The 23579-nt window shown below is 41.8% G+C and overlaps 2 protein-coding genes across 8 annotated transcripts in view; one reads left to right on the top strand and one right to left on the bottom strand.

Annotated features, from left to right (window-relative positions):
- LOC119553302 (NAD(+) hydrolase sarm1) overlaps positions 1-23579 on the bottom strand; it is a 35731-nt gene that overhangs the window by 3484 nt on the left and 8668 nt on the right. For 2 of the 7 annotated variants that reach the window (XM_037863623.1, XM_037863624.1), the window contains exons 2-7: positions 12917-13198; positions 7180-7559; positions 6269-6659; positions 588-2513; positions 347-526; positions 112-281 (exon numbers count right to left, since the gene is read on the bottom strand). In XM_037863623.1, coding sequence (XP_037719551.1) covers positions 112-281; positions 347-526; positions 588-2513; positions 6269-6659; positions 7180-7559; positions 12917-13198 — 3329 coding nt within the window. Of the gene's footprint in view, positions 1-111; positions 282-346; positions 527-587; positions 2514-2949; positions 3625-3988; positions 4028-6268; positions 6660-7179; positions 7560-8751; positions 9407-12916; positions 13199-23579 lie in introns of those variants that run through there. The other 5 variants (XM_037863622.1, XM_037863625.1, XM_037863627.1 and 2 more) reach the window with 5 other exon arrangements.
- On the top strand, positions 14616-18778 carry LOC119553304 (dyslexia-associated protein KIAA0319-like protein). The gene is made up of 8 exons (XM_037863629.1): positions 14616-15369; positions 15450-16733; positions 16789-16920; positions 16981-17089; positions 17156-17346; positions 17407-17923; positions 17983-18150; positions 18215-18778. Exons 1-8 carry the CDS (start codon positions 14767-14769, stop codon positions 18415-18417), a joined length of 3207 nt encoding a protein of 1068 aa, XP_037719557.1. The 5' UTR covers positions 14616-14766; the 3' UTR covers positions 18418-18778.

Here is a 23579-nt window from a genome sequence, read left to right as displayed (position 1 = left end):
AGTTTTTTTTTGGTTTTTCTGGGTTATTCGGGCTTATGGTAATCGGTAAATGGAGTTATCCATGGTCCTAGTCCCAAGCTAATCCAGATCTAAATGCGTCGCTTAATGTACCTTTCGAGCTTATCGATGCATGCATCCTGGTAGTCGTGGATCCAACTAACCCCGTTGAAGTGCGCCACACTGCGCATGTCCTCCGGCAGTCGTTCCACCTCGGGCCAATCGAAGTGCTGATCCATGATCGGTATGATGTTGCAGTTGGAGTTCAGGGCAGCCACGATTTCCTGAGGAGACCCCATTATGAGTATCTCTTGGTGGTAAGAGGGTTATCTGCATATAAGGTACTCACTCGATGCACCCAATCCTTGCAGTCCTCGTCGTTGATACAGCGATGCAGGGCATCGGGCGTTAATACTAAGACAAAGTTCTTTGCCTGCCGAATACTGTTCAATAGGCCGTTATCGAATTTTCCCGCCTCCAGACGCTCCACGTCGATGAACACGGAGAAGCCACGCAGCTGCAGGTGAACCTATAATACATGAAATCATATGAGTAAAACATATCTCTTATGAACCATCAAGTATACGCACCTTGAGCAGACTGGCCAGCTGGGAGCCATTGGATCGTCGGTAGCTAACAAAGACATCCAGTGTCTTGGCCATATTCTCCTCCGACGAGCTGGGCAGCGAGTTCTCCAGGTTCTTCACAGCATTGAGGATCCTCAGACGATGAATCGAATTGTGGATGCCACACTCCGTCATCAGCATATCCTCATTAACATGTGGCAAGGCACACTTATCGATCCCGGCATTCAGCATGGCATACGTGTAGGTGCAGTAATCAGTGCCGATCTCCGAGAGAAACTGGTGCATCTTGGCCGTGTCCTTCGATGAGTAGTCGGCCATCCGCTTGAGATTCTGCAACTCGCGTTCGAAACGCTTCAGCAGAATTCCATTACCAATGCCAATGTCAGCGCGTAGGTTATCCTGGTTGAGTTTAAGGAGCAGATCACCGTCCACCTGGGACTCGTTGAACTTGTCGATGTAGTCATTGAATCCGATCTGCTTCACCCACTCCTGCACATCCTCCACGGACCACAGGGGAACCTGTTGCGATAGCTTATGCGGCACTGTCTCTCCGATTAATCTCAAGGCCTGAGCGGCAAACTTGGAGGCAATGGCATTGGGGCAACTGGCCACCGTCTTCAAGGCTTCAATGGCATTGATCTCCCGGAAGATGTCGGTGTTGCCCTGCTCCCTCTTGATCCCCGCCTCCATGCAGAAATGGAAGGCAGCCAGATTGCGTGCTTCCTCGCGATTGGAACTCAGAACTGGGACCAATCTCTTCAGCCAATGTTTGCTCTGCCCGTGGGCATGGGCCAGATTGGATCTCGCAAAGGCCGAGGGATCGTGGGAGGTGACAAAGGGTTCCACGAGGTCCAAGCATCCGGACTTCAGCACCTCCGCTTCAATCTCCTTGTTGGCCACCAGCACGGCAATGGCCAGACAGGCGTAGTACTTGATGTTATCATCGTTGTGGAAGGCCAACGGGAACAGCCACATGGGCACCTTGCGCAGTATCATCTCCTCCTGGTTCTCGGCTCCTCCGTAGAGCGACAGATTGGCCAGGGCACTGGCGCAGTGACGCAGGGTCTCCAAATCGCTGGTGCGGCACTCAAAGAGTACGGCATCCAGACCTCCTAGCCTTATCACATCCGAGCAAGTGCCCTCCGAGTGCTTGAACAGATGTTCCAGGATGCCAGTGCCGACACGGGAGTGCTCCATATTCGAGTTCTTGGTGCAGACACAGGCCACATTAACGACCTTATCCAGACCATTGTCCACCACATGCTTGCGGTTCTCGGTGGTCAGACACTGCTCGAGCAGTTGGGCGGAGGAGAACTGAAGATCGGGCTTGACGCAGTTCTTCATGAGAAGATCAAGGCCGCCACTCTGGCGCAGGGAGTTGCACAGCGAGTAGCCCAGCTCGTGGCCATGTGTGGGCACCGCCCAGGCCCTCCGGATAACCTCGTTGATCTTCTCCAGGTACTGGGACTTCTTGGCACCCACCTCATGGGTGGCTATGGCACTACCACCTCGCTCGTCCTCCTGCAAGGAGCTCACTATCGAGGTAAGCATGTTGGAATACTTGTTGATGGTCTGCTCGATCTCCTGCTGACCACTGCCCGCTGTCAGGGACTTGAGGTCGTCCAGCTTGAGATCGTTAAGCTTCAGCATCTGGCCATTCATCGCGGACATCTGGGAGGAGCTGGTGATCATGCTGCTGCCGGTGCTGGAGACGCCTTTGTGGGACATCGAGTAGTTGGCCTGCGAGGCGGAGGACACGTGCTTCTCCTGGCTAATTATACCGTTGGAGGTCATCGTCTGCGACTGTTGCGACTGGGAGATCGCCTTCTTGTCCGCGGAGAAGTTCTCGCTCTGCACTGTAATACTGGAAGCGGCCACATTGTTGCTCGCCTGCTGGGTGATGTCGCCGGTGCGCAGGGAGAGCGCTTCCTGGATATTGACATAGAATGTATAACAGTTAGTGAGGAATAAAGTTGTCGGTTGTACAATAGTAAAGATAGGTAATATATCCGTAAAGATATCCATATAACACAATGCAAAATGAACAAAAACTTTAGATTTAAAACTGTAATACAAACATTTGTACACTGAATTTATGTGTGGCAGTTTCTTTGATTTAAGATTACAATTTGAATAGAATGACATTCCTTTTTCAAGGAATTGCTAGGTATAACACTTAAATGTAATAGATCAAAATTTTTATCCTAAGGTGTTCTTGGAACGAAAATACTCACGTATAACATTTCCGAAACTGTTATACAAACTGTTATACATTACTAAAAAGTAAGTCTTATCATCGATTAACCCCACTAGGTCACTAAGTCTAGACTAAAGCTGAACAAACACGCCCCCTTCTCTGTTATACCTTGCTCTGCTCCACCTCAATGGGGATTTCGCGTACATTTTTCATTTGATTGCAGTTGTGGTTATTATTGTGATTGGGTGTTGTAATTGCTGAGTGGTTGGTGTTGCTGATGGGCGTTGTTGGTGGTGGCAGTGGTTGTTGTTGCTGTTGTGGTGGTGGCGACAGTGGACAGTTGCTAATTGGCTGTGGGGGCGGGTTAGAACTTTTACGTACTCTGGTGTGCGAACTAGAACTGGAAGAGGATTGCGACGACGACGAAGAAGAGGAGGAGGACGAAGAAGAAGTGGAGGCAGCTGCTCCAGACATTCTGGCAGCGGACGCAGTGGACATGGTAGTGGCTGTCGTTGAGCCCGCCACCACTTGAATGGGCTGTGGCGGTGGGGAGAGCGGTGAAGTGGTTCCAAATCTACTGGGCGGCGTAGCCACCGGCGGTGGTGATAATGGCATCTCCACAATGGGACTGGGCGATCGCGTGGGCGTGAAGTCCGACTGACCGGTCGATCGGAAGATGCCCTTGCGAACGGGCCAGGGTGCCTGATTGGACATTATTGCTCCCCAGAAAGAGGCGGCAGGTATAGGTATTTCAATGCCAAAGTCGATTCGGTAGTTGCTGATTATTTCGTTCCGTATATACTCGTGTCTATAGATGAGTGGTGCTGCTGTTTCGTTCGCGTATTTTTTCTCGTCCTATATACTTTGTATTTTATTTATTTTCATTCACATAAAAATAGCGCACAAATTGGCTACGTCGACGTCGCCGTCACTTTCTCTGTGTGTGTTGTTTTCTTTTTTTTGCTTTTTGTTTCAGTGTATTTGGGTGTTGTTTCTGTATCTGTGTGTGACACTGACCGACAAATAGAACTTGTAATATTTTACAGTTAAATGGCAATTAACAAGGCACTTGACACAGCTTCACTGTACAAAAAATGATGATTCTATACACATTGCAGGGCATGAGATGACCGAATCGGGCACTTGTTGAGCCACATTAGCTTATGGAATTGGGGAAAACTCAACGAAGGCATTGGTAAAAGCTCACATAGCGTCGAAAGCGGTAGGCCATCTGTCGTCAGGTTTTCGATTTTCCGTTTTCGACAGATATTTCAGCGATTTTTCAGGCTGATTTCATCAAGGGTATGTTTAATTTCTTCAGTTTTAAAGTGTGTATTAAATGTTAACTTGGTTTTAAGATACAATTATTTTCTTTAGTTAAATTTCATCACTCTGTGTACCAAGTTTGTGAAATTCTTAGCATTTAAAGGTCGGTTTTTATATTTATCGTATATTTCGTTACACCTGCGACAACATTCTCATTCGTAAACAAAATCGCTGTACGTTTTTTTACGTTTTAATTAGGAAGTCTTTGTCACTTGCGTTTGATTTGTATTTAGTTCGAACTAGCCACAGTCACACATCAGTTTCAGTTTCTTATATATGCAAATGATTATACGGTTCGGTTCTATTGTATAGTTCAACTACATATAGTTCGATTTGCTGAAACGCTCACGACGCTCGTCTGTCTGCTACTGAAGTCCGCGTATCGCTCTGAAGCGTTTTATTCAAAATAATTTCGAAAATAAAACAAAAAGAGAGCACGGCAATTTCGTTTTTGCCATAGAACATACGAAATTTCGGAGCGTTAATTCGTGGGAAATAAATCAAAAATGGGGAGAGGATTGGGGTATGGTTTTCCTATTTCTCCGTTTACTTCTCGGAAATAATTTGGGATGGTGCGTGCCTTTCCATGAGTTTCAGGCAATTGACGCAAATGTTCTAGGACTATTTGAATTGTTCGCTAATCCATAAAATTTTAATCAAAGTATTTTCATTGGATTTTTTATTAGCAGGCACTTGTTGAGTGCACATGGAGCGTGGCTGTCTGCCTATTATTTTGGCGGGGGGCCAAGCAAAAGCATCCACTCAAATTGATGCCCTCGTGTGATATTTTTTGTGTCTTCTGGTGGATTGAGTTGGTATATATACTTAATAAGGGGCTCTGTTCTTGATAGACGTTGTGATGATGGAGGGTTTTGTGATGGATTTTTTATGAGGATCTTTAAAGCGACGACTATAACCATTTTCAAAACTGCTGTACATTACATTAAATGTATTTTCGGTACTGCATATACATTTTTACACTTCCTGGTTCTTTCTTCTCTCTCTAACATTTTTATTGTGTGTGTGTTAATACATGCAATGCTTTTTTTGATGACCCCGGGTCGAATGTACTAGAAATACCAACGTCCATCCCTGACATTTAGAATAAAGGCCCCTTCCAGGAATTTCATCATCCCATCATTAAACAATTAGGTCTAATATACGTATGCAAATCAACAATGATGTAATTTAATCGCCCCACCAGCTGATTAGATAAAATCCACTGTTGGAACTTTGTTTTTCCCCTATTTCAGCGATTCTCGGTAACCCAGGGTAACAGGTGTAATGGCGAAAACTACAAACAGTTTAACACCTTGATGGGCTTCTATTGTACCTGAACTCTTTTGAACATTCCGGTTGGCTTGTCCTTCTTGGATTTGCAGTAGTTACGAACGAATTTGGGGCTCCCGAGGAGCAGACACTTGTTAAAAAGCATTTCACATTACTTTCACGCCGAGTGTTGCCCGTTTTTCGGCGCCAGACAATCGATTTTCTTTTGTGTTATATGAGTAACCGGGTAACAGTTGAAGACTTGACGACTTTTACTTTTCGACAGATTTCTCTGTGGACTGGGATATTAACGACTTGGCGCTGGTGTCCCTTATGCGACCTTAACATCCACGCGATGAACTCCCAACTGAAAGGCACTCCTTTGGTCTAACAGTTAGCAAAAGCTTCCGAATGTGGTTTACACCCTTCGGTGGAAATAACTCCCCTTTCTGGCAAGCCAAAAAGCTCCTAGCAAAAGCTTGTGTTTTTGGGGGCACATTTCATGGGCGAGTTCAATGGCTCTCCTTGACCAAGGATTGATTATAGGGCTGAGTCCATAGATACGTTTAGGAAGTTAATCTGATTTAAAATCACCCCTCTATCAGGGTATTCATAAGTAAATACATAGATAAATATCAAATGTACGGGTGTACCACACACTTTACTATGGTTTTGAAATCACTTTTTTATGCCACTTTAGGTGCTTAAAAGTATGCAATATATTTTAAACTCAGAATTTAAGACACCTACAAGAGTTTATAACATAAGTGTTAGTTTCGCATAAGTTGTACAATATAATCTGATGTTTTTGTTTCAAATATAAGTACATTTTTGCATCGTGAATAATCACTGTATATAGCGCTGCCATTACTATTATTAATTTAAAACTCACTTTGATAACGGCTGCATTCTCCTCCGTCTTGACACCATCCATCTCCAACCGATTTCTCATCGCCGACGCGCCCTTGCTTTCCTGATAGTCTATATCTCCGGCCTGCAGCCGCTTCATCTCCGCCGAGTTGCTGGTGGCCTGTTCGGAGCTGAAGCCATCGGTGACCACCTTGGTCTTGGACTCGGTCTTCATGCTCTTCTCCTGGAACTTGATCGTGTCGATGGTCTTGTTCGACCCGCTCAGCCCACTGGCACTCAGCTGGGCGGCGGCGGGATGACTGAGGTTGAGGCCGCTGCCAAAGTGGTTGTGCGGGCAGTCGTCGTCATCCGGGTGGGTCACGATCACATTGCTGTCATCGTCGTCCACTAGGTTCTCGAACGAGGCGCGAAGTCTGTGGAATAGAAAATATTTGAGAAACGGTTAGGAAACATACAGAAATATATGGTGGTGCGTCGCAAATTAGAAAGTCCAATTAACGTCCGATTGTTAAATCTGTTCATGTACATTGTATGTTGGAATTCGCTAAGTAGGGTATCTAAAATTTTGCATTTTTTAAGAACTTTGTATATTTGTAGCATGTTACAAATGGTTTTATTTTGTATATCCTTGCTTATATTTGTCATTTAACGATATTTTTTTATTACGTTAAATATTTTAAGATAATAATTTAGATAATAATTAAGATAATAATTTTTTCCGTGTGAGGTTCAAAAAATAAAATCAGTCAAGAACATAAAGAAAATCTTCTACTTTTTTGTTATTTGACGAAACCTCAAGAATTTCCACTTGATGTGTCACTATCACCAGTGATTGACTATCTATCAGATAGTCAGAACGATGGTTTTTTCGACTAGTCATTATAAAAAGGTGAAAAATTCCGATTGCCCAGAGTCTATCGAAAGGTCACTCACTTCTTTTGCAGCTGGGTGATCTTGTCCTGGCTGCTGAGACCCCTGAGATCGTCGATCGACGGATGGGCCGACGTGAGTTTGGGCGTTAGCCTGGTCGTCGTCATCTGGGACATTGTGCTGGGCGCTGTGAGCGCCGAGGTTGAGGTGGTGCTAATGGATCCAGGTCCACCGGTGATCCGCTCCTTGGCCAGATCGTTGATTTCCGACATGGACTTCTGGATGTTTGTGAGATCTCGCTTGATTTCCGCCGCCTTCATCTCGGATGAGGTGGACAGAGCCTGGGTGGTTGAGGAGCTGGAGGATGAGGAGGTTATGTGGTGGTGCAGGCGCTGGGACTTCTTCTCCACCCGCGTCGTTGTGCTGCTGCTGCTATTGACAACCTGGTAAATAAACAACAGACGAACACAATTATAGAAAATTAAGTTATTTTCTGGCACAGACTCATAGGAGGACAAATGCGAGGAATTTGTGGCGGCGTTCAGAGACACATTTTCCCCTTTGGCTCTGTGCAAATATTATATAGATATTCGTATATATAATTGTATGAAAAATGCTTTACTGTCTGGCGCTATCTCTACTCGCATTTTATAGCCCCGGGCGCTTTACTCGGCCTTTATAAATCAAATGAGCCATTTGTTTTGGGATCGACATTTGTTTTGGGGCACTATATAATATTTGCCTTTCATGGAGCTTACCCATAGAAAATAGATGGATGGGTCTCTCTATCTAAATTCCCCAATTTTGATAACTAACCAAATGGTTTATGGCAAGGGAAAATATTCTATTTGATTTTGGATTTGCCTGGAAAGGGATTTTAGCCACCATTACTTCATTGATTCGTTTTACCAACGGTTAGATCAAGACATTGACCCTAGGTCAGTAAACTCGAAGATGCTCTCATCAAGCTTTAATGAGCCACACATCTTTTCTCTTAATTTATAATGTCTATAGATTTTATTAAAAACTCAGACACGACACTCATAACTTTCTGGGAAAAACCCAAGGAAGAGGATTTTCTATTTATGGTTTTGTTTGCTGAAGAGCCACAGCTCGAAGTGTCTTGACAAATGCTCGCCTATTACGAATCAAATCTAATTTTGGCCAGGTTTCTGGCGTCTGCCATCAAGAAATCCGATGAAGAAGAAGCCCCAAAAGTAAAACAAGTTGAACAGTTGAATGTTGGTATGTACGAATGAGTGGGTTCCGATCGGTTTTATAAGGCGTTCTTCGGGTTGGTCAATAAAACATGTGCACATAACACATAAATCGAGAGCGATTTGAATTGACGTTACGCATACGACATGTTGGCCGCAGCGAATGGCAAACATTTCGCGCCCCCTTCGCCCTCTTTCCGGCTGACATAAACTTATCGGATCGCTAAGGTAACACTTTCAAGTACCCCTGATCAATAAATATTTTCCCTTACAAGTGCGGAGGGTGAAGGAGTTCGGCTTGGACATGAAATCAAAAGATTAGATATCACTGTGTTTCTTTTTTCTTTATTTCTTCGATTTCTGCGTCATATACTAAATTATCACAATGATGTTTTGTTCGAGAAGCATTTTCACTCACCTTCCTTGATGGCTTGTTTTTGATCAAAGTTTGCGACTTCTTCGAAATCTAAGTTGACTTCAATTGAATTTCATATTACGTATACGCCTCCGTTTTGATAAAGCACTTAACTCGGGCATATATATGTATAAAAAACGTATGCGAGCGTTTATAGAGCTAAATTATCAGCTTGGGATGAGAGGGGCTTATCGGACACAGACAAACACGGCTGTACAAAATATATACTTATATATTTTCATATAGATTTTACTTTCTGGCCCCCACAATTTTCTAATTGCAGGACTTTTACTTTTTTTCACTCAATGACTTTCTCACTTTTCGTTGGTATTCTCTTTACTACTTTCGTTGTTCGTTGTGTGGTTGGTTTATATTTATTTGTGCAATACTGATAACAAAGAGAGTTCGTTTAATTGTTCGTTAATGGGCAAAAAAAACCCACGATTCTTTGCTCATTGATTTCGTTTCGGTACTCGTTTGGGAGAAAATTATTATAAAGGTGTTTTGTATTATTTCTTCTTTTTTTGGACGGCACACACGCTAGCAAAAAAGAACTACAGCAAAATTGTTTCCGCCTCGTATGAGTGATTTTGCTATAGTATTTCTTGAATTTCTTAGCGCGCCGCTGGTTCGTTCGTTTCGTTAACTAAAATAAAAATGAGCGCCGAGCACGAAATTTCTAGCTCGGCAGGCAGCGTGGGAGCTTGGCTGCTCGGAGCTTTTTCAGCGCTGTCGCTTCGCTGCCGGCGTTACTTTAAAGTGCGATCGACAAGCTACACTTAAAAAGAAAAAGTTACCTAAAAAAATTGAATTGGCAAACTATCTATTGTCAAAATAACATTTTTACTGGACTTTTTCATACTAGGAAAAAGGTTCATTTTATGCCATCGAACTATCTATCGTCAATGTGGGATGCGAACTCGACCTTTTCGCACTAGGAAGAAGAGAGTTCCTTTTATGCCATCAAACTACCCCTCGCCAGATTTTTTTAAACCATATCCCAGCCGAATTTGATGATCATCGGGATAAACGGTATTCAGTTTGGTCAACATTGGAAAATAGGATTCGATTTTAAATTCTCAACAAAAAAATATTTTCCTAAAAAGTTTAATTTACATTCATTATGGATTTACAATTTTGGGATACATTTTTTAGAACCTGCTGGGATTTTAACTCGTATCTATCCCACCCACTAAGAATTGAATTCAGTTTTTGTGGGCTAGCATAAGGTACTTTTCAATTATGTATATATGATACATTAGGCAAGTGTCTTTTCGTTTGGTTATAAAATAAATACATTTTTTAAATACTATGTATCTTATTTAAAATTCCTCATTTATTCCCGTGTAAGCACACAGATAGTGAGCGAAAAAAAGAGACATAACCGGGCAACTAAATGGCAACACATGGTGATAGCTTTTTAGCGTATGGGTTTGCTGGCAGAGAATTCTAGGAAATCAAATTGTAAATACAAGTCTGGGCGGCTCTCCCTCAGCTTTTATGAGGTGCTCATGTGTGTTTATTTTCGCCGTGTTTCCCTTCGCTTAATCTTTAATTTATGCCGTGAATAATTTGCATTTCCATAATTCAGCTGCTAAGTCGGGTTCTGTTCACGTTTCTGTCTATGCCTTTCAACCCAAAGCTTCTCTAATTAACGAGTTCTCGGCTTGCGGTCGATTTGTAGTTCGTTTTTTTCTCATTTTCTGATTCAAGCTGCTAGAAGATTGTATCTCGTTCTGCTCATTTCAATTTGCGATGTTTACTTTTCTGATTACCACAAGACTTTTTACTGAGAGAGTGAGCCAAAGAGCTTTGTTTTGTTTTCATTTAGTATTTGAATAATTGGGTGTTAATCTATGCATAATTATTCAGCAAATTTGCTTGGCCTTTATAATATTTTAATTATAATTGGGGCCGTTAGGTTTGTCTAATAGAAATAAATGGGTTCCAATTGAGTTTAAACATCATTAGGAGACTAGTTTTGTTACATTTTCTGTGGAAAGTATCTTTCTTGGCAGTATTTGTTATATTACTACTTGTTACGTTACTAAGTATAGATTTTTGTGTTAAATTAAAACACCCTATTTAAGATTAGGATCCTACACCGCGTCAAAATATTCTATTCGTTCCGTTTACCTCAACAATTTCCGCGAATGGCAAATCATATCGCACAATTGGCTTGCTAACCACCTAAAATAAAGCTTTTTTCATTGGAAAACTGAAATTGTCATGGCTCGCGAAAGAACCATTTCGCCGAAGCAAAGGGTAATTTGTGTCTTATTCTATTGAATCTGAATGAATTCGGCACGGTCCAATCTGGTTCTATATCTATCAGAAACTCTTGATGGGAGGAAACACATAACAATCACATCGCGATGATGATGCTTGTTGAACTTGGACCACAAACACACCATCTCTCAGTCTCAACCAGGATGTACTCAGATAACGCGTGTATCACACATTCAAAGTAAGTCGGAGAGCTCAAAACGATTCACGACCAGCGAATTGAAATCCGGACGGAATCGGAGGCAATCTGCTCTGCTGACGTAGAATTCGATGGCGACAAAGTGTGCCGGTTGCCGGCAAGTGACTCAGCCTCCATTTAAAGCGAGTCAATAAGAGACACAAAGAAGAAGACTGTGGAAATGGTGATTTTATTTAAATACCCTGTATTCGACAGGGGAATATTAATATAAGGGGTTGATCTTAAGAAGCAGCACACTCCTTTAAACAAGAAAGGATTCGATTTATTATTTACGTCCCTTCCTACTTTCAGTACATGTTATCCCATTTTAGACTCGTATATAGTATAGTATACCTCTGGGAGTTGCCCCACAAACAATATAAGAAAAAAAGTAATATATTATCCCAAAAACATGTTGTTTTATTTGGTATTAACTTATATATTTTTTAAATACAGGGTATTTCTTTATTAAAAGCGCCGGCGTCAACCATCTTTCTCATTTGCTTGTGTAAGGGAGATGTTCAAACATTTGCGTCAGTCATTGCAGCGCTTAACTAGCCGGCAAAATGTGTCATAAGGTTTTTACAGAACAAATTACTTTTCTGTCTACCTTGTTTATAAACTGTCAAGTTCTAATTTAGTAAATTAAATAAAGTGAGAATAAAGCTCGATCAGGTCAGGGGCTATTTTTGAATAATGAATGGTTAACAGTAGCGGAACGACCAACGTAATTGATTTCGAATGGGTAAAAACTATTTTTACGTCCAGTTAGATAACAAATAGATCAGATAGTAATGGCGCTAGATAAAAGTTGTAAAATATTGATGGACAGTCCGTATCAAAATTAAATTCAAATGGCTCAGTGTCTATTTTTAGCGGATAAAAACTGTCAGCGTTTGATGAACTAAGTGATAGGCAACATCCTTATCAAAATAAAAGCAGGAACAATTCGTAGATAAAAACGTGTGCTGGCTATGCAAATTCTAGTGAAAACCCAATTCGTATCTTATCTATTTGAATCATAAAAAAGCATAAGCAACTCGTTAACAGGTCATTAAAAACGTTAAACAATTGAGCGGCACGTTTTGCCCAGCCTTTGTCTTCTCTCCTTTTCGAAATTGTTCAATAATTATTCGAGTGTTTATTTATGTAGCTACAACTCAATCAAGCCGGGAAAATAATAATACGTGATTAATAAAACCAATTTTGCTTGTACAGCAGCCGCATAGTCGCCAATGGGGCTGTGAAATGCCAAAGGGTAGGTAATCTTATCGGAACGGAGGGGTCCCAATAGGAGGGCATCATCGGTGAATTGTGCCTGCGTATGGGATCGGTTATCAAGTGTTAACCTCTAGACTTATCGGTGGAGCAGAACCACCGAAAGGTTCCGAAGATTAGGGGGTTCCATAAGTAATGCGTTAAAAATAGCGGTATTATGCCAGCTCTGCTTGATTCCATATGGTTCAGTTCAGATATCTCAATGATGACCACTGCTGCGTCAGATTCTATTTTGTCTAATCGAATACTTGAGTGTATGGAATTCTTGGTATACTTAAACCATATTATCAGTAAATTAAAAAGATTTTATTAGGTACATTTATAATATTTATAATGGATCGTTTATAAAAACAATATACTTAAAACCAAACCAGTGTTTCTGTCATTTCTTGGCCATGAGATTATTGAACTATTATCAATTCTTACCTGTTGTGATGTGGATGTGGACTGGTGTGAGGTTTCCTTAAGACTACTGCATGAACTGGAACTGGTGTTAATTTGCCTGCCATTCGTGGAGCTGGCCACCACACCACCCACCCCATTGCCCACTCCCACTGCAGATCCATTCAAGGACGAGGGGATTACTGTGGTTACTGTGCTACTGCTGCCCAGTGGTTGGGGTGAGCTGTTCTTCTTGTGGAAATTCTCGATCAGGGAGGAGGCGGGACTCAAAACCCCACTGGGCGAACTATCCGAGAAGTCTGTCATCTGTAGGGTAAACAAAAAATGGATGAAACATGAGTGAGACATGTGAGGAGTCAGTTTGCAATGCAAGCTTATCAGTTGAAGCAATGGCGGAATGCTTTCCTTGTATGACAATGACTAAGTTATAACTACAAAGATACACAAGCTCAAAAACCTCACAGCTTTCAGTGAAACGTCTTGGTGTGGATACAGAAGTTGTGGATTCCCCATGGGGTAATAAAATATTCAAACAATTGGTGGGCCATTATAACACTCGTTCATATGCTTGACGCGTGCCATTGAATAAGATTTATGTGTCGTATTTATTCATTAGATATATGGGAATTCTTCAAGTAGCAGGGATTATTATGTCAAGTGATCACCTTATAATCGAAATTATAATCGGCGTAATTCAAGGAAACAAGCTCATTAATAGATGATAATTTCATTTATAAAATAATCAAAAGCCATGCAATCTACCCTTGAATGTATATATTAGCTGATCTGAAACATTATTTCCCTGATAGTACCTCAAAAATCTCTGCTTACATCTAATAATATTTCATGGTTTTTCTTTATTTTTTGGCTAGTTAATGCAGCAGCTTTAGATAAATGTAGCAGCTGGCCATAAAAACCTCAAAATGGCCTGAAAATATACACCGAGATAAATGGGCTTTCAATGGATTTTAGGGAGCCCAACAACAAACGGAACTAGCCGACATAAGTTCTGGTTTGATTTGGTGAATTCAGGTTGATTTATATTCCTTACTTTGCATTTGCGTGTTTAGCAATTAAAAATTTGCATAAATACAATAGAGTGATTTATCTGAATTTGCGTGAGGCGTAATTAATTTCTTTGCAATGCGATTTGTGAAATTCGATTAGCGAGTGGGCCGCGTATATTACTATTTAAATCATACAAGATGGGTGTGTGTTGTAGCCTTTTAGTGTGTGGGCAGCACGAGACCATGTTTAGTAAATACAGCAGCGGGAAAAATAATAGAGGAGATACAAAAATGTCATCCTAAACTTATATTATATTCATATTAGGTGAGTCATGATACCCATTGTCGCCATAAATTATAGAAGTTATTATAAGCTGCTAAAAAAATAATTCAAGTTTTGTCTTTATCATCAATCTGTCTATCTAAGGTATATAATAAGAAGTGGTTTCGATGCTTCGAAGATGGTTCCATTAGTCTGTTTTGTAATTCTGATCAATAATTTCGCAATTTAGTAAGGTGAAAATGAACAAAACAAAAAACCGTTACCAAGCAACCCAGAGAGAAAGCTTTCCCCGAGCTTTTTGTCGTTGTTTCTCAGCGGTAACTTCCGTATCTAACGCTCTATTCCGCCCGAGAGACCTTTAACACTCATTCCACTCTCTTCGAAACTCGATTCCGAACCACTTACAACACTGATTACTGCGCAGGGCTGGCATAATAAATCAGCTGTCAGCTGGAGTAAGTGGTTATTTTTTTTGTTGTGCGCTGGCCGAAAGAAAAAATCGCATTGCCAGTGTTTTGTTGGTGATTTTAGACCAGAAACTCTAGCAAATAGGCGAGTATTGTGCAGAGGAACCCACATTCAAGATGGTTCCGTTGGGCAGATGGAGTTTCAACCTGCTTTTGCTGGCCTTTTCGATGGCGTCAGCATATGCCGACGTCACAACGCAAAACGCTCTGCTGGGTGGAAATAAAAAACACAAAGAAGTCCCGGATACTTCGGTTGGCGGCGCTATATCGCCGAATTTGGTGTGCCACAAGATGTTGAGGCACGTTTTCGAAAACGCCACGCCGCGGGATGAACAGCAGGCGGGTGTTTTCGAGGAGTACAAACCCCCACCGGACTCGGTGGAACCCCTGGAGGAGGAGGCCTATCTCTGGAACTGTCTACAGGCGTGCTGCGAGAAGCCCCGGAATGCGACCAGCGCCTGCAATGTGGTCCTCGTCTTTAAGGGCAAGTGTTACCACATCCGTTGTCAGAGCAACGAGGCCTGTTTGCCCAAGCTAAGGGTTCGGATGCCCAACGAGAAGGTCCAGATGGTACTGGTGAATCCCCTGGGCGATGCCACCTGGCCACAGCTCCTCAAGGCGGAGGCCGCCAAACAGAATGCCGAGATCCTGCCCTACGACGAGGCAGCCCTCAATTTCTGGAAGCAGCCCAGGAGATTGGGCTACCTGTCCCGCAATCAGGTGAGATATTATCGATCTTCTATTACAAAAGTTTAAGTACTATTAGATCATTTAATAACCAAAACCTTTTCCCCTCTCAGGAAACCCCCGTTTACGAGGACGAAGATTTCCCATTGGCAGACAAACGGATGAATCAGATGATCTTCCAGCCGGATGAAACCGATGTGTTGGCCAACGAAGAGCTCGGCTACTACGATTCGAATGCCAAGTTCACGGCCTGCGATGTGGAGACACCTTGTCCACCTCCTCAACAATGTGTGCCCCTCCAGCCGAATGCAGTGAGAGGCGTCTGCAGCTGTCCCGAGGGATTCGTGTGGAATAAGCAAAGGAAGTGCGTGATGGCAGCGGTGCCATATAGCTCCTATCTGACCAGCAATGAGGCAGGGCAGCAGGAAGCGGCGGCGAGTGAGAATTCACCAGAGGTATCTGCTCCTCCACTGAAAACCGAGCAGAGCAAGGATATTGTGGTCTCCGTGATGTCCAAGGAAGTTCGGTTGCCGGAACAGGAAGTAACCCTAGCAGCATTTACGGTTCCCGATGAGCAAACCAGCGATACCAAGTACAAATATCTATGGACTCTTATTTCCCAGCCCAAGGGTCCCATGAACGGCACCATTTCGGACCAGAGCAAGTCCAAGGTGAAGCTATCCAATCTCTCCGAGGGACTGTACACCTTCAAAGTCACTGTGATTGGGGACAATGGAACTTTTGGCGAGGCAACAGCAAATGTAACCGTGCTTCCCGAGAACCGTATCAATCAGCCACCCCAGGTGATCATCTCGCCCAGGGAGCAGATCATCCGACAGCCCACCACCAATGCCATACTCGATGGCAGCACCAGCACGGATGACGATAAGATCACCAACTGGCACTGGGAGGTGATCTCAGGACCTATTGGTTATCAACCAGTATTGCCAGAGGTTAATACCCTCCAGCTGGATCTCACCTCTCCGGGAAACTACACCTTCAAGTTGACCGTAACCGATTCGAATAACGTGACCAACTCCACCACTGCCACCATAGCCGTTCTCAAGGAAACCGACTATGCTCCTGTGGCCAATGCCGGCGATGCCGTGATCTTATATTTGCCAAACAATAATGTCACCCTGAATGGAACAGCTAGTTCGGATGACCACGAGATCGTGGCCTGGGAGTGGACCAAGGATGCCAGCGATGAGGCCAAGGCTGTGGATATGCAGAATACGAGAACTCCCTATGTGCAGTTGTCCAATCTGGAGGAGGGCATGTACACCTTTGTACTCAAAGTCACCGACGGCAGTGGGCAATCCAGTACGGCCAAGGTCCATGTCTTTGTGAAGCCCCCAACGAATTCCCCGCCAGTTGCTGAGGCAGGAACTAATACGGTATGTTTTGGTTAGGGATCATCATTCATCCAGTCTAAAAATAACTACTTTACAGACCACCAGCTTACCCATTAACTGGGTGCTTCTGAATGGATCCGAATCCAAAGATGATATTGGCATCAAGAATTATTTATGGAAGCAACTTAGTGGACCCAATAATGCAGTCATTTTAAAGTCCAACTCATCGGTGAGTGGCTATCAACTTGTAATCCTGGATTCTATTTAACTAACTATTCCAATTCCACAGATTGCTAATGCAACTTCCTTAACACTGGGTCTCTATGAGTTTGAGTTGAGTGTGGCAGATGAAAACAATAACACGGCTACGGACACCACCTGGGTGAAGATTGTTCAGGGTAAATAGCTAATCCTTGTTCTTCAGTTTTAAAAAATGTCCTAATTATATGATCTTCCCGATCCAGAACGCAATGCTGCCCCAATAGCCAACGCTGGAGGAGATCACACCATCACCCTGCCAGCCACAGCCATCTATTTCAATGGTTCCAAGTCTTGGGATGACCTGGCCGTGGTCAAGTACGTTTGGACCCGCGATGAGCACAGCCTGGCAGCTGGTGTGATTGTGGCGGATACCGACAAAGAACCAGTTATGATTGTGAGTAAGGGATGGACCTCTAGATCAACTTAGACTAATATTATGTATACCATTTTCCAGTTGACCAATCTAGTCCAAGGCCGATATGTTTTCACCCTGACTGTGAGCGATGATCAGGGGTTGACTAGTTCAGATACTGTCAGCGTGAACGTCCGTCGCGATCCCAAGCTGTTGAATCTCGTTCAAATGACCCTGCCCATGGGCATCTCCGTTCTGGCACAATCCGAACTGGATTCTGTGGTGCAGAAACTGCAGCTTCTGCTGGGAGATGAGAACAAGATACAGGTCAGGGAGCTTAAATACGATCTGCATACGGATGCCACTGTGCTGGTCTTTTATGTGAACGATGGTCAGGGAAAGGCACTAGATGGCTTGCAGGTGGAACGGCAGCTAAGGACCCAGCTTCAGAAAGATGCATCCATACTAGGCGCATTCGCTGTCGACATTCGCACCACCGTTTGTCAAAATGATTGCTCCGGTCATGGTACCTGTAATCCCATTACCAGAGCCTGCATATGCGAGGCATTCTGGATGCCCTCAGCGGGCTACTTCTTCAACAATCAGGAGGCCAATTGTGGTAAGTACTAGAAGTTCTTAGTTAGATCACTGATAATACCTTTTAATTATATTTTACAGATTGGTCTATTTTATATGTGTTCGTTGGAGTGATTGTGGGCTGTCTTTTGCTATCTGGAGTGTTTTGGGGTATAGCCTGTGCCTGCAGACAATCGAAAAAGCCGCGACTTCGCCAGAAAGTGCAAAAATATTCATTGATTGGCAATAAGGATGAAGAAGCGGCCAATTGTGAGTATACAATAATTCTTTATCTTGTAGAAACATATGTATTTATTAACGTTTTACTCCCCAGACTCTCGCAACACATCGCTGACCGAATCAGAGACGGACTCCGATGTCCTTTTCGAGACCCGCACCAAGTCCAATGGCCTGGGCAAGCACAAGTCGCACAATTCGCACAGTCATGGCCATGGAAGTAGTGGAGGCAGCCTATCTTCCGGTCGAGAGGGTCACAAGTATGGAACACAAAAGTTGGGCCGCAAAATTAAGGCATAAAAGTATAGACCTTGGGGCTTAGGAGATCTATATGTGTGTGTTAGTCGATCTACTATACTGTGTGTGTGATATCTATTTTGTATTTCTATAATGTACTCGGATCTTTTGTACTTTCCGCAAAACTCGTCTGAAGTGAAGTTGTCTATAAGTTCCTTTATGTGCAATTATGTTTAAGTTAAGACCTATTGTTTATATTATTTTAAGCTGCTGCTGTGCAACAAATTTTATTATTTATTTTTACTGCATTTTTACTGCGATACTTTTTATGTGTGTATATATATAGGCATAGCTGTTCACAATCAATGTAACAAACGACATGTAACTGCTTAAAAGTGCATTATTACCCACATTAAACAAAACCAATAGATGAAATATGGTTTTTTGTTTCAGATGGGAAGGTGGGGAAGTCAAATATCAATGGTTTCACTTGACTATCGATCATTCATCACATTATTTGGGTAATTTGTATGCAAAAGACGACATATCAACCAAACGAGTGCTGCATGCATTCAAAATAATTTTTTCTTTGGCGGCTACAGTTCGGCATTCCCCCTGACGATATCTACACGACTTGTTGACTTATCACTGCTGCTATTCTGGCAGCTTCTTTACTTTGATCAGATTTTTATTCAAACATTGACGCATTTCATGCCCACACACAAAAAGACAGCACCAAACTAGGTTCGCATGCGGATTTCTTGCCAATTCATACACGGCAAAAAAATATAACAACATCTTTTACACATTCTTTAAAAAAAGATAACTTTTTCTTAATTCTATCTTATCATATCTACTCAACTAAAATGGGTTTAAAAGGTGTTATAATATAGATATGATAAATAGATGAAAAATATTGTTTTGATGAGTTTAAAAACTCAAGTTGATAGAATGGGCGCTTGACTTGTCTTAGATAAAAAACTGTCAAGGGAATTAGTCAGTTTGGTAATTTTTTTAAGGGAAATGAATCAAGATATTATAAAATTTTTTATTTTGAAAAAATAAAAAGAAATTGATCATTTTTCTTGAAGTGAGCATGTCTTTTACGCTTTTTAGCCAAATAACTTTAAGAGCTCAGATTCGCTGATTCAGTTTGAGCAGGAGCTTAAGTATTTGCGTGTTTGTTATTGATTTTAGCCGGATTTGGCCGGCTCCGTTTGGACCTGACCCCCGTGCCGCCCCCTCTGACACCCACATTCTGCTGACTGTCACGCGCGACCCATTTTTCACAGCTGGGAGCGGCCAAAACACGCGATTTACCCATATCCAAGTGGCGCCCGTCGCCTGTCGACCGTCGACTGCCACATGTCATGACCATTGTGCGATGTCCTTTGGCTCTAATTAGCCCAGGCTCAGGCGAATCCTAACCGACCTTCGAGGGTTTTTGCATGCCCCACTGAAGGTGAGGTTCTTGAACTCTTCGCCCAACATCACCCCAGTCACCCCACCCACCCATTACGATTTTCTCGGTATTTAAAGTTCGCTTAATTGTTTGTTTTCCCCTCATAAGTCTCAATTAAACGCCTCTCGTATTCGAAGAATGCCATTGAATTCTTTTCCACGAACTCTTCCCAAATTATGAATTTTTAATTTCTTAATATGTGATGGCAAACTAATTTGCATGATCTGCGATCTCAGATATCGCAGATTCCGCTGACAGTTTACAGCTGTTGGAGTGGTTCACATTGGCACTGGACAATAATAACAACGTCTATTGTATAATCCCCCCCCCCATCCCTATAGCAGGTGGCTACTGGTATTATCATTATTTTTGTCATTTGTCAAATCAGCCAAAGCTAAAAAAAGAAAACGATTTTTTGCTGTTTGTTTTGTTTTAAAGGTGAATTCCTCTGTCGCTTTGAGTTTGGCCATTTTGCATAAATTAGGCGATTATTTTGTTTTAAAAATTATAAAACGAAGAAAAAACGCTTATACTCAAATCCGACATTATTTCATAATGGATTTTTGACAGTGGATGATTTATGTGGAACAAAGGAAGATAAATTTAGACTTGAGATGAATTTTCAATTAAATAATTAAAATGTTATCTTAATTAATTTCAGTTTCAGCTGATCGGGGCACTAATGAAATGCAAAGATTTATCCATTCATAACGGTATGGTTCAAATGTGTAAAATATTTAAAAGCTTTAATGGCATTTTCGGTGGTTTATTAGCCCATAAATTATAGTTCTTCGACAATTATGATATGAAAATAGAAACCCATTAAATTATTTTAATGTTTTTTTGTGAATATTAACCAATAACTTGACAACATTTTATGGCCTACCTGTAATCTTATGTTTGATGATGAATATCTCACAAATTGATTAAACTAGTATTGCTTTTATAAATCATCAGTTGTTTTTAAAGTGTATAACGTTTAAAAAATTAGACACCTTGGCGCCCTGAGATACATTTTATCTTCAATTTTAAACTGGATGATTAGAGGTTTCAATGACTTATCAAAGCATTAGTTTTGAAGACTTCTAACAAATTCCGAAACTAAAAGCATTCGAAGGTGAGGATTTTGTTTTCATTGTGGATTTACGGTTCGCTTTACTTCAGTTTCGTTTGGCTGTTTCATTAAAAAGTTATAAGACTTTATCAATTAACATACGAAAAAGCGCAGACAAAAATAGAACCCATACTAGAACATCGAGATATAAAACTGGCTTTTATATGGGTTTTTTGTTTGATTTTTATGTGATTTAAATGAACACCACATTTAAAATGGGCAGAGGTGGGGAAGAAGGGGTCGGAATTTATCAAAATGGTGGAAAAGGGTTGGCGGGGAAATGGAAACAAAAGAAATTGGCACACGAGACAACGGTTGAGTGATTTTTAATGTATTCGTGACAATAATTTTGGGTGGTGCCGATATGGGGAATGGGTTTCAGGGGTTAAGGAGGTTTTTTTTGTGGGGCTGTGAGTGGTGGTAAAGGGGTGGCAAAGACACCATAAAATGTTTTGTATTGTCGTTTTATTTGCGTTTTATTATTGTTTAATTAGAGCCTGGCATTCAACTATGAATGCCAAACTTTGTTTGTTTGCTCCGAACAGTAGTACCAACCCCACCCCATAGTTTTTAGCACCCCCTTTACCCGTTTCACAACCCAACTCTCCTTTAAATCCCACCCACACAGCGAGAATTTCGTTCATAAAGCAAGTTTATTGTTCTAGGGCGGCAAAATTCAAATGCGAAACGGGCAAAAGAAAACAGGGGAAAAAATTGCGAAAAAAAGAGAAAATATGAAGTGAAGATCTAGTGTGGGCTGTGACATTTGAAGAAAAAAAATGGTACAACAACTGAGACTGTTTCCAATGGGTCGTAGGTTGAGGCCGTCGTGTGGGCAAAGGCGATAAACAAACTGGATGTGCAAACAGTGACTGCAAAGAGTTGATGAATGGCCTATCCCCAGTGCAAGCAAATGGAAAAGTAAACAAGCCATATAGAAGTGTACATAAATTTGTTAAAAATTATATATTTTAACTACGAAAGATAAAGGGGTCATAAAAAGCATGCTTTAAAACAATTTGTAAGGCAAGTCAGGTGATAAAAAGCTTCACAGCAATTTAAGGTCATTGGCTCTTAGAAACACTAATATGACCTTATATCGAAAGAGAACATCAATAAATCAACTTCGAAATGCGTGCAATGTGTCTAATGTTCCCACTCACTGTCTTCGGCGACTGTCACCTTCAAGTGCACTTATTTTAGCCAACTTTCAATAATTCAATTTTTGCACTTTCGTCTCCGTTCTCGGCTTTCAGTTCTCCCACTTCTCGAGCTGATGCACCTGCCACTGCACCTGCCAAGTGAATGACGCGCTTTGCAATTTGAGCACTCAAAGGTAGCAAATTGAGTGAAAAAAAAAATAAAATGTAAAGCGGCAAAATATTTACGATGACATGGCAGGCAAAGGTATTTCCGATTTGCTCCACCACCACTTCCACCTCCACATCCACATCCAAATCAATTTTCTATTCAAATTGCCCCGTTGCAACAGATAATACAATCGGCTGAGCTAAGGAAAATCGGTAAGAAGGCAAGGCAAACGGGAAAATCGCACAAGTTCAAGGTCAATGCCATTGGCATTGTCGTGCTCTGTGATTATATTTTTGTATCTGCATCCACGTTATGTATCTGCACCTTGTGTACGGCAACAACTGCATCTGAAACAGCTGCTATTGCGACTGCCATTGCCAATTAGATCTGTCTGAAATTTGTCTCATTAGCCAGAGATTAATCTAATGCATTCGAATTTGACGTTACATTTAGCCCACTGAGTGGGTGGATGGCTCACCTGAGAACCATGCCAAAAGTAAATCGAAGGATCGGTGAAAAGCAAGGGGGTTAAGTCGGAATTCGCGTATTTCTGGGAATCAGTTGTTTTAGATTTCACCAGAAAACAAAGGAAAACGTTACACATCTTAAAAGTAGTTTATTTTATTTATACATATATAGTTTATTTTATCACTTAGAAAAAATCCCACATTATTTTAATGCATATATTTTCTTGTGGTTATTTATCTCAGTTTGAAAATGGGAATTACACATGACCATTGATCATGTTTTAGAGATAATCTCCAACAATTTCGAAACCCCTTTAAAATGAGTCAAGATAAGCTGTTAATCACAAGACGTAAAGTGTAATTTCACCAGTGTATGAAAACAAATGAATTAAAATTCCCTCTGTGAGTTTTAACTAGTAATATAAAAAACGCAGTTTTAAATTCTTTAAGTCTTCTGAGATAAGCCTGAATTTGAATGAAATGCCTTCGAATCTGTGTGAGAGTTACATTTCTAGACTTGCTATAAATAAAACTGCGTCCTACTCTACAAAGTTAGGGTTGTTTTCAATGTAACACCATTGCCTACCCCACTTTTCTCCTATATCCTCTTTTTCAGACAAAATGACGCACTTAGGAATTGAATTCGTCGCAATCCCTACACTTTTTTTGTCGGGAATGGGGTTCTCATATTTTTGGGGGTCGGGTCAGATTGCAATCCCTGCAATGCCAAAGAGGGTGTGTTTGCTTCGGCTACCCCTTTGATTGCCCGATTGCGTGGGCAGGGACAATGTATTTTTGAACAAGTCTGTCGCGCCCGCGATTCGATAACAATTGTACTGGCTGTAGATAAGCCATAAAAAGGCACATTTCA

Source organism: Drosophila subpulchrella, chromosome 3L, assembly GCF_014743375.2.
Source record: "Drosophila subpulchrella strain 33 F10 #4 breed RU33 chromosome 3L, RU_Dsub_v1.1 Primary Assembly, whole genome shotgun sequence".
In the NCBI taxonomy this organism is placed as follows: domain Eukaryota; kingdom Metazoa; phylum Arthropoda; class Insecta; order Diptera; family Drosophilidae; genus Drosophila; species Drosophila subpulchrella.
Note: the sequence above shows the minus strand (reverse complement) of the source record. Positions and strands in the feature narration are given on the sequence as shown.